Below are 12,297 nucleotides of genomic sequence, written 5' to 3'. Positions count from 1 at the left end.
TATCCCACCTCCCTCAAATCCATTTTAATATTATCCTCCCATCTACGCCTCGCCCCCCAAAGGTCTTTTCTCTATCTTCTGTTCTCCATTTCTCATTATATTTTCTTTTGGGTAATTCCATTTTCCTGTTTTATTTTCACTCGTCTTTATTTTATATTCCAATTTATGTATGTATAGTGAGGGTCACATAAGAACAGTTCCTAAACAGCAAATATTAGAGTCTTATCAGTGTTGCCAACTGTTTCCAGATATCACACGATCCTTCATACTAAATGACTTATTTACTTATCATACTTTATGTTGGAAGGTTATTCATTTATTCAATAAATTCTAACATATTTATTATAAAGTGTGAGTTCTGTGGGCGAAAAAATTTTCTTGGTACCAAAAATAAACATTTCGTTCAATCTTTTATGTTTTCTAACACAAAACTGAATTGTATTTGTAACTATTAATCAAGTACGGTGTGTTCTCTTTCATCTGGTGAGTAAATACATATTACTATTATTTACACATAAGAATTTAATATTACTAACAATAATAGTTGCGTACCACTAATTATTTATATATATATATATATATATATATAAGGTCCTATTTTAAGTAATCAATTATTGGTTAATTTCCGTGATTTATTCTCATCTGTAGTTTAGGCAGTCTCTTGTACCTTGTAACAAAAACATCTTGTACCAAGGAAATGTTCCAAGGTACATGATGCTATTAGTTTTTGTTTTTAATTTATTTTAAAATCATGCCACGAAGTACGTCTGGAGTTAAGAGTACCCTATTTGATCCGGATGCCTCTCATTCGGAGAAGCCTGTTAATGATGGAAAAAAATAGTTTTAAAATTAATTTGAATTTTTACAGCTATATATCCACCTATAATCCCTGTGTTCCAATATTCCAAGTTACAAGAAGGTATGGTCCAAGGCACACGAACCTCTTGTACGATGGAACACTTTACATATCCCTGCATTTTTTTTATCCTTAATAGATCTGTGGAACAGGAAAATATCTGTAGAAAGTTGTAAAGGAATAGGTATTCAATAATTTATTTCAAGCAATTTTTCATTTAAAAAAATTTCATTTCCCAAAATTAAAAAAAAAATTAAATGTGAAAAGTGATTCAAGGTACAAGTCTCCTCTAATAATAATAATAATAATAATAATAACAATAATAATAATAATAATAATAATAATAATAATAATAATAATAATATTAATAATAATAATAATAATAATAATAATAGTTGAAGAAGCTGCATATAGTATTTACATTTGAGACAATACTGTGATAATTGGAATAATAAGATCAAGAAAAATTCAATTAATATATAGCAATATTAATCACGAATTCCGTACGTTAGCAGTTTATCAAATGGTGATTTCTTGCACGAGAATCTGTGAGTTGACCGACTTGAGATTTCCTTCACTTTAACATGCATTTCATTTCAAATAATTAATAATTATACTTCCTGATCTGTTGTGTATAGTTACCTATTGATTAGTAGGTTACCTCACTTTTAAGATAACTCAGTTTGCTACAGACTGACACAGAAATCTCATGTGCCAATCTCGTATACATGTCAACTCTGTTATCATGTCAATCGATATATCCATCATTAATTAATTAACAAGGAACGCAGTAAGTATTCTAACCTGAGCCATTAGGAGAAAGTATTTTTTCTTAATGGTCATAACATGGTAGAATTATAGGCTAATGGCTTCAGCTATGCAGAGAATAACTTAGAAGTCAACGATTCTTGACCGGATTTCATCTACATGTTACATAGCCGTCCCACTGAGTAAATATTTCATGTGCGACGAGAGAGGGGATGCGGAAACGAAATTATAAACAAAACGCGTGTCGGAGCTTCTGATAACGCATACAAGGAGGCGTGTCTGCAACTGACCTCCCACTAATTTGTAAGGTACCGTTTTGGCACCTATATAAAGCATCGCCTAGCTGACTAGAACATCAGTTTTCAACTGTTCACAATCAGTATCGTTCTACAATCACCATAGCAACAAATACTATGGCTTGCAAGAAGGTAAGAAATACACCTAACTATAGGCTACATATTACACATTTTTATGTATAAAAGATATCTTTATAAAAAGTTAAAAAATAACCTAATTCATGGCCAGTTTGTCCAAGTGATTTTTAATTTTGCTTAACGAATGTTAAATTAACAGTCTGTTTATTTTTAACGCTTTGTTAAGGATAGTAGTAGGTTATTTTACGACGCTTTATCAACAGCTTTGGTTATTTAGCGTCTGAGTGAGATGAAGGTGATAATGCCGGTGAAATGAGTCCGGGGTCCAACACCGTAAGTTACCCAACATTTGCTCATATTGGGCTTTGTTAATGTATTTTCCATTTGTTCAAAATAATTTTGTTTAAGATAACCAAAACTTAAATATAATGTCTGTTAGCACTATTTTAACTACTCAACAGCAGTTGGTAATGATTCTACACATGTAAGGCAATTTTTGATTGGCTAAAATTAATCTTTAAATTCTATATTATAGAGTGAGTCATGAAACTTGCATAAAATGACAACCTGTTATAGTAGGCCATGCTCCATAAACAAACAGTTGACAAATGAAAGTTGTAGGTGACGTGCTGATAATAATTACAAAGTAAGGTTATATTTCCTCATTGCTATTATGGATACGAAATACGAACGAAATAAAATAACACTGATGTATTTAAACAGTCCAAAGTATTTTTTAAATGTTATATTACCAGTCATATGCTAAACATTCCCTGCAGAGAGACACAAAATATTAATTTCGCAACTTCTGTTCGAACAGCTGTGGAGACATCGGCCATATTTAACTAACTGTTAAACGAGTTAACTGCCCGAAATCCTACATTTAAAATTAACAAACTGTTAACAATCTGTTAAACCAAACTGGTGTTGAAAACATACAATTTTATTAATTAACAAACTGTTTATAGTCTAACAGTCGTTAAATTTTCTAACAATACTTGGAAAAACCGGCCATCAGTGTCATTAATATGAGTTAGGGTACAAGGACCGAAGTATCTAATTCTCACAATTCACAGTTTTTTAAACAACTATTATAGATTCGTCTTCCCAAATGCGACAGTCTACTAGCTAGTCTATTGTTTACAATGAACTTTGGAATTTATAATGGTCTAATTAAACATGGATCTGCAGTGCGTCTCTTAGAAGTGTGAAGAACTTGCACTGGTGATTCATTAGAAGGGAAAGAATTTCTACTTCTGTACCTATTTTGTTTGCTACGTACTAGACTTATGTTGTTAATAGGGACCAGATTTTTAGGTTTTTAAAAAGACAATTTTAGGTTTTTGGAGTAGGTGAAATAGGTTTATTAAGTTTTATGTCCAACCTGTGAAAGTGTCGTAAAAATTGTCAGATCGTTAAAAATGTATCCTTACCGTTGTCTTTATAAAATAAATACAAATGTATTAACGCAATAAGGACCACAAAACTGACGTTTTCAAGGACCAAACTATTTAACAAAATTTATAAGATTCAAAGTTTTTGCTCCTTCCCCTTTAACATTATTCGTACGTACTTACTTACTTACTAGCTTTTAAGAAACCCGGAGGTTCATTGCCGCCCTCACATAAGCCCGCCATTGGTCCCTATCCTGAGCAAGATTAATCCAGTCTCTATCATCATATCCCACCTCCCTAAAATCCATTTTAATATTATCTTCCCATCTACGTCTCGGCTTCCCCAAAGGTCTTTTTCCCTTAGGCCTCCCAACTAACACTCTATATGCATTTATGGATTCGCCCATAAGTGCTACATGCCCTGCCCATCTCAAACGTCTGGATTTAATGTTCCTAATTATGTCAGGTGAAGAATACAATGCGTGCATCTCTGCGTTATGTAACTTTCTCCATTTTCCTGTAATTTCATCCCTCTTAGTCCCAAATATTAACATTATTCGTAGTTTGAATAAATTATTGTCACAATTAACATTTTATTTAATATAATTTGCCGTGATATAACTACATAAATTTCAATTTTCAATAGTTAAAAGGTACAGTACACACACAACTTTTGAATTAATTTTGTTCAAACTTGATAAAGAATTATTTTAAAATGTAACAAACAAACAAACAAACAAAACAACATTATTTACTGTTTCTCTTCCTGGTTACAATATATTATCAAATACTTTTCAAGATTCTCGACTGAGAAGTTTTTTCTATTGTCTCTCAAAAAACATTTGAAGGAAGAAAAGGTTCTTTCGATAGCACGTGACGTCATCGGTGCAAATTTCATCGCTACCACTGCAACTGGTACTCACAGTAACTGACAATTGAAGCTTTCCACCTGGAGAATGGAGCACACATTTTTCATTTTTTCAAACCCTGGATTCCTCTGCAATACTTTCTTCAGTTTTAATGTGATGGCTTCAACCACGGGTCCTGGTACTTGCTATGTAGAAGCAAGTCAATGACACCAATTGCATCTTTCAGTTGTAGCGACGAAGATTTCAAGTAGGCCTACTCAATACATTTTGGAAGGTCACTGAAATGTGCCTTGAGTTTGATTTGGTAATTTTGATTTATTATTGGTAAAATTTGTGCCAGCATCCGCGGTTATACAATGAATATAGGTCAATCTTTTAGGTTAAAGTATATATTACTAACATAAAAATATATTTATGTTAAATCTATTTATCAATAATTGATTATTCAAAATAGGAACTTCAACGTGTTTATATATTTCTTTTTGCTTTATGCGGTATACCATTTTTGGCGGGGTTTTATTCAAAAGATTATTTTGCCTTAGGGATCGAGGCTGGCTCCTTCACCTCGAGTGTGTTCTCTCTCTCTCTCTCTCTCTCTCGAAATATATTGATATTTCTCTCAAAATAAAACAATAATATATAATGCAATAAATGCAGGATAACGCTTATCAACAATTATTTAGGAGTTTTATTTAGGTACTGAAGGTCCAATTTAGGTTTTCTTAGGTTCAACAGAATTCAAACATTTACGACTCCTACGATCATGATTCGGAAAAATATTGAAGAAATTAGGAGTTCAGAAGCAAGGGGGAAAAAAAAAAAACAACCTACAAATCCGGTTCCTACTTATTAAAATATCTCTATGTTTCATGCACGCAGGATCCCCTTATTAAAATTCTAGAGGACCTAAAACGTCTAAATTAACCATAAAGTCCTATAAATGCCTAAAAACTATGTTTTTGCCTAAAAGCGCCTTTTTACTATTTTTTGTACAATACATTTAAAATAAAAATACCGTTACTAAAAGTGCAAAAATGTCCAAAATAGGATTCCCTTATTAAAATTCTATAGGACCTAAAACGTCTAAATTAACCATAAATTAACCATGCCTAAAAACTATGTCTTTGCCTAAAAGCGCCTTTTTACTACTTTTCGTACATTTAAAATAAAAATACCGGTACTAAAAGTGCAAAAATGTCCAAAATAGGATCCCCTTACTAAAATTCTATAGGACCTAAAACGTATAAATTAACCATAAAGTCCTATAATGCCTAAAATTATGTTTTTGTGTAAAAGCGCCTTTTACTATTTTTCGTACATTTAAAATAAAAATACCGTTACTAAAAGTGCAAAAATGTCGAAAATAGGATCCCCTAATTAAAATTCTATGACCTAAAACGTCTAAATTAACCACAAAGTCCTATAAATGTCTAAAACCATGTTTTTGTCTAAAAGCGCCTTTTTACTATTTTTCGTACATTTAAAATAAAAATACCGGTACTAAAAGTGCAAAAATGTCCAAAATAATGACAAAAATGCTATTTAAAATGTAAAATAGATCTCTTAGAAACACCGATCTAGCAAGTTCATCATCATTATTATCATTATTATTATTATTATTATTATTATTATTATTATTATTATTATTATTATTTTCTTGTCGGCTTTAATTTACTTGTGAATAATACAGAGAAGTCACTTTTTTGTAGTTAAGTTACCTTTGAGGCAGAGAATACTCAACGCTCATTAAGTAATGCAGAATAATGGAATATCAGTGAAATATGGACGGTAAGGGAAGAGTTCTGGGTGAATATCCTATTGACGGAGCTTTATTTAACAGTACTGTCATAAAATTATAGAGCTCATACTCAGAACTTAGTCGTATTAAAGAATTCGAATGCGACGGGGTCTTTTAATCGCATTTCACTGCCTGCAGGTATTGTTGGCGCTCTCTCTTGCTGCTGCAGTTCTGAGTGCACCAGTGTATGAAGAACACAAAGAAGTGGAAGTGGAACATTACGTAAGTAGTTAAGGTTATGCACATCTCCTTCTAATTAGTATTACATCTTAATGTGCCTAACTAATTGTATGACATATTGATGATGAGTTGTCAGAAAGCGCTGCACCTCTTTATTGTCAAGGAACTTCCTGGTGTCTACGTTATTCCTTTGTTGGCCTTAGACCTCCAGTTGTGGCCTATTATTAAAAGAACGTTTCTGAGCAATGCGACTGTGTTAGAGTGAAATACAACATTTCTCTGGTCAAGATACCTCATAGAAGGATTTATAAACCCAATGTTAGAAAAATTAGTGAAGATAAAGGCAAGAGGATTTATATTTCAACATAAAGATCCTATTATTATTATTATTATTATTATTATTATTATTATTATTATTATTATTATTATTACTACTACTATCATATATACTGTCGGTGACTCAGGAGAAGACGAGAACGGACTGAGGAGGAAGGGATGTGAACAGATAACATACGACAACACGTGCAATATTTGTACTGCAGTAAGCAGAAACATTAGGTCTCCTTCTGTTCAACTTAGCTTTAATTTCCATACGCATTGTTACTCATGTTTTCTGCACGAGTAATAAACTGGCTACTGGGATGCTTATCTGAGCGATGTTTATAATAATCAACAACGATAGTCAAGAAGGTCACATTCTTTCCGCTCGTCTTCTCCTGAGTAACGGGCAGTAGGTCTCGCAAGGAATGCGAACAAAACAATTCGATAAGAAAGAGCAGGCGACAGGGAAGGTCATGAGATAACTTGAATGATATTCAAGAGTACAGTCGGAAGAGAAACGACATCGATAGGATCAGTCTTGCATTGTGATAGTTACATTACGGTTTTAGTTTCAGTTCCACTGCATGTGAATACGAGTCTTGTTCCAAGTGCGTTTATTTTATTATGTAGTGATGGAGCGTTCCCCTCTCAGAGTGTCATTATTTTATTCGTAAACATAATGTTGCGCGTTTAATTCGCTTCGAATTTTTCTCTTGCTACGCTCTTCATTTCCACAGGCGATATCCCCATCTGTTCATCTTCTTGGAAGAGGCAGTACTTCCATCGTCCCGCATCTCTCGCTCCCCCTCGACGTGCCTACATACACACGTCAAAACAGACAGTAACGCCACCACTGTTTTTTCTGTAATCGTTCCTTGCGCGAGCTATATACGGGACCGGAACAACTCCAATAAATCTTGTTATAGCCTATTTATAAATGACAAAAAATGTGGAAGTGGATAATACCACTCTATCCCATAAAATAAATATCTACGAATACGAAAATAAAAAAGCATTGGGTGTAAAACAAAACGATGGGTTGATTTTTGAAGTTATGTGAAATTCAAAAGGTAAAACTGCTGCCTAAAGCGTGGGTGATGATTCGTTGATTACAATGACTATTACACTTTTACTACATTATACTACTTTTGACCAATAAAACGGTACGAAAGGACGTCTTTCAACCAATCATGGCTGTTTACCACACAATTCTATCGGTTCTCTAGCATTTACCTTTATCGCTTCCCTAGCATTTGTTTGTTTTTATCATTACCCTAGTATTTGTTTCTTTGTTTGTCAACATTTCAAACTGCAAACTCTTTACGCTACTATAAAACATGCTTTGCGATCGTAATTTGTTTCCTACATATATAGTCGACTGAAAATGGCGGCTCCGTTCAAACATTTTGGTGAAGGTAACATTAGTGAAATACAATTTTAACGAGTCAATTAATATCTATTTTATTGTATTAAAGTACTACATTTCTTCTAATCTTTGTATACTCTCTACTGTTTTTATCACCACCCTACCATTTGTTTCTTTGTTTTCCAACATTTCAAACTGCAATTTCTTTACGGTACTATAAAACAAGCTTTGCGATCGTCATTTGTTTACAGCATAGACAGCCAACTGAAAATAGCGACTCCGTTTAAACGTTTTGGTGAAGCTCACATTAGTGAAATAAAATTTCAGCAAGTCAATTAATATTTTGTTGTATTAGAGTACTTTATTTCTTCTAATCTTTATATACTTTCTTCTAATCGTGTAATATTAAACTCCACTCGAGTTTTGATTTTCTCTAGATAAATCACACCTTCTAGTGAAATTACTATTGACAAATTAAGTCAACAATAAACAAATACTTTCGCTTCGGTTTGGCTTTTTGATAGCTTAGGCACTTCTGGCCAATTGTGCGCCCAATAAATGTGATAAGTTAATTTTAGGCTAATTTTATTGCCCAATTCCTGACAGGTGACCTGGTTGGCATTCGAGAATCCGATGTAGTATGTGTTGGTCATCATGCTTTCGTCAGGTAGAACCACGTCGCATACCCAGAATTAACAGAAAGTCATCTCATCTTTTATGTCTCTGACATGTAAATGTTCTTTCAATTTCACTTCTATTAAAAAAATTATTTCCTTAAAAATATTCCTTTCTGAATATAAGTTTTGACGTGTCTGAGCTTTCATGTCCATAATCTCCTCATTCAATCGGATTTGGAATTATGCGTTACTTTTTAAAAAGTTTAAAATAATGAGGAGCTCGGGCGTAAAACATGGTAACTGACATTTTTGTCAAAAATGATATATACGATATAGCGTATAATATGGCATCTTACATTCTGTGTCTAATGCAGTAGATAGTTTTCCAGCAACTCAATAGATGGCAGAAGTATACAGATTTTATTTCCCTGGTAAATATACAAACTGTTGCATGTATAAATGTCTACCTACCTAATGGCTTCAAAACACTAATACGTCACTTACCATGTTTTACTCCCGAACCCTTCACTATATAACAATTTATTCTCCCTAATTCAATTTAAAACTTGAGCCTGCTTTAATTTCATTTACAGGCACACCCAAAATATGAGTTTAAGTATGGAGTAAAGGACACCCACACCCACGACATCAAAGAACAGGCTGAGAACCGTGACGGCGACAAAGTCTCGGGATACTACAAGCTGGTTGAACCCGACGGCACCACCCGTACTGTCCACTACAGCGCTGATCACCACACCGGATTCCACGCCCAGGTCGACAGATCCGGCCATGCCGTGCATCCTGTATACGAGAAGAAAGTGGTGGTACCCGTCAAGAAGATTGTGGTACCAGTCAAGTACCACGAAGTCTCTGTACCTTCCTTCTCAGACGAGCCCAACTATTCCCATGGCTCCGCTACCAGCTATAGCAGCTTCGGTTCCCTGTCAGGTCATTACTAACAAACAGTTGCGAAAAGAAAGTCGGTCGGCGTTTTGACTAGAGCGGAATTAAAATAACAAACTACTTGTGACATTTGAAGGCTTCGAGGGTTTCCATGGCAACATTCCTTCTCCTCTCTTTGTCGCCAATAAAACGTTACAGCCCCCACTTTCCTTAGCCTGCAATATACGAGTAGCAATATTATAAATAGTAGATGAAATAAATGTGGAACGGCAGCCTTTTATTGGCCACAAAGAGATAGGAAGGGATATTTCCATAGAAACCGTTGATGTCTTCAACTTTTGTGTGGCTTTTCCATAAAGTCTATCTGGACAGTTCGTCTTTCAACTTAGATTTAGGAATTGAACGGGAGTTTTCCTTCAAGTGTCTTTCCTGACTTCAAGCGTTGACGCCATTTTTAGTGATTTCCGTCGGAAGTATATTGTTTGAGAATTCAATTATATTCCTCTGCTTGGGATATCGCTCAATGAATTTTTATTCAGATGTATTTTATGCAATAAATATAGATACCTTTAATACACTACACCCAAGAACTTCAAATACATAGATAGGAGCGACATTTAGTTTTAGTTTATAATTACACTTTTGTTTAAGAAAATGTAACCGTTATTTCCTCAGAGAGCGCTCAAAATTTAGGACCAAAAAATTATCTTTACATAGATTATTCTTATTACAGTGCATATAAACTGTTGAATCCTGGCCACTAAATCACTCAAATGAGTGCGCTGCTTGTGTGATGAGTCGTGATGACTTAATATATAATGTCAATATACATATTGAACATGGAGTAAGGCCACTATGGGAAAGAACCAAAAGGAGAAAGATTCGATCCGACCCCGTGGGATTGAGCCTCGGCGTAGCTCAGTGGTTAGAATACCCAGTGCGTAGAACTGGGGGGTTCCTCGTTCGATCCTCGGTGTCGGAGCGATTTTTTTCTATTAACAAAAATTATAAAACTCTGCTTGATATTTTGCTTTCCACAAAGAAATCATTTGGAATCTTTTCCCTACTCATCGGACGGAAGTATTTAAAAAAAGTCAAAATAGTAATGATTCAGAGTCAGTGGTTTAAGGCAATTAAAAGTAAGAAACCATTAAAATATTAATGACATACTTTGCATAAACTAACTTCAAGTAAATATCGTCACGTGACATATGCCTTCAATCTATAGTCACACAAATTTGTAAGAAACTACTTATTTTGAGTTTATGGAAATATTGATGCATAACATTTTCTACAATACCCAGGGAAGGCACTTTAAAAATAATACAGGAAACACGTATACGAATAACTTTCTATGTTGACAGATAAAAATATGTTTAATTTTTGTGATATTGTAAATGTGAGTTGTATGTATATTACATGTTGAAATGCTTGTCCTTTCTCAAATTTGTTTAGTAGAGATCTCTCATCATGATTGCCCCTTCTTCGATACAAAGAAGATGGGTTATGTTTTAACAATCATTCATGCAATTATCATATATTTTTTTACTTATAGTTTGTGTTACATTCTGACGTAACAGTCAGTGATCCAGTCAATTTGTTTTAAATTGTATTATTATTCATTGCTCACAGCTCGAATTATGGCTTTTTATTTAACTGTATATAATTATAAGTACATTTGTTGACTATTCTTTAAATGTTAGTAGCGCCAGATGACTAGCTTGTATTCTTTATGTCCTTATCATATTATATCAATGTTATACGTTAATATATTAAGTCAAATGTAAATATTCTTCACAAATAAATTGATATGTTGCAATAATAAGCAGATTTGTATTATTTTTCTTGACAATATCGAAGATGAATTGCAATACTCTATTCGCCACCTAAATCTCATAGCAAAAATGTATAATTTAGAGATCTCAACAAGAAAAACAAAAATAAGAGCATTTAAGGATAAACAATAAACAGCTAGTGAGAGGTAAGATTTGCATCGATAATTTAATACTGGAGGAAGTAAACAAACTCCTTAAAACATTTAGGTTGCACTCTAACATACCTTGAAGAGTGTAATATTTCTAATAAAATAATAGTACATTATGCAACGGGCCTATAATGATAGTAATTAAGACGCGAGGATGTTTATGAAACTCGCTTGCACTCGTTTCATAATTTTCATACGAGCGTCTTAATTACCATTATAGGCAAGTTTCATACGACTTTTTATGCTCGACCATATTTCTAACTTGAAATTATTCATAAGTATTCATGTTATTCTTATGTGACTGGGGAGCGAACTGACCTTGTGTAATCTTGTAAATTGTGAGATGTGCGCAGACGCGAAAGTATTGATTTTTTCCGGGCAACGAATGTCGACGACCTTGATATATAAACTAGAGAGTAAGATAAACGTTAAACTTGATATAACCTTGAAATTGAATTCGAAATTGAAAAACGACATGACAAATTGAATTTATTTGAATATTATTTACAATTAACGCTAATTATTATAGTAACAGAACATAACCTTCTGCGACAGTATTGGATTTCCAGCCTGCGTCACGTTTTGCTAGTGGTCTTTCGATTGCATATCCGAGAATAATCGAAAACCTGAACTTTAATGAATAGGTGTACTTTAATGACATGCATTAAAGGACTGCTGCCAGGTGTATAATTACTACATTTCGGCATGGTCGAGTATAAAAAATTATAATACATCTTTGAGAATCATTAATTTAGTATTTCCAGTCACAAAAGTCCAAAAATATACAAGATTTAAATTATATAAAATTTTGGCACGATCAGTTATCAGCTATGGCAGTTAAGCCTGGACTATTCGACTCCAAGATGA

General features: G+C 33.6%; 1 protein-coding gene across 1 annotated transcript; it reads left to right on the top strand.

The window, feature by feature from the left end:
* The first annotated feature begins 1,929 nt into the window (after positions 1 to 1,929).
* LOC138716181 (cuticle protein 8-like) lies at positions 1,930 to 11,271 on the top strand. The gene is made up of 3 exons (XM_069849020.1): positions 1,930 to 2,052; positions 6,198 to 6,281; positions 9,137 to 11,271. The coding sequence occupies exons 1-3, from the start codon at positions 2,038 to 2,040 to the stop codon at positions 9,500 to 9,502; spliced, it is 465 nt and encodes a 154-aa protein (XP_069705121.1). The 5' UTR covers positions 1,930 to 2,037; the 3' UTR covers positions 9,503 to 11,271.
* Positions 11,272 to 12,297: the final 1,026 nt, after the last annotated feature.

This window comes from Periplaneta americana, chromosome 16 (assembly GCF_040183065.1).
Source record: "Periplaneta americana isolate PAMFEO1 chromosome 16, P.americana_PAMFEO1_priV1, whole genome shotgun sequence".
NCBI lineage: Eukaryota > Metazoa > Arthropoda > Insecta > Blattodea > Blattidae > Periplaneta > Periplaneta americana.
The sequence above is the reverse complement of the archived record's forward strand: the minus strand, read 5'-3'. Positions and strand labels throughout refer to the sequence as shown.

Coding starts and splice junctions, on each gene's coding strand:
- LOC138716181 (XM_069849020.1), top strand. Junction 6,282..9,136: donor AAGTGGAAGTGGAACATTAC/GTAAGTAGTTAA, acceptor TTTCATTTACAG/GCACACCCAAAATATGAGTT.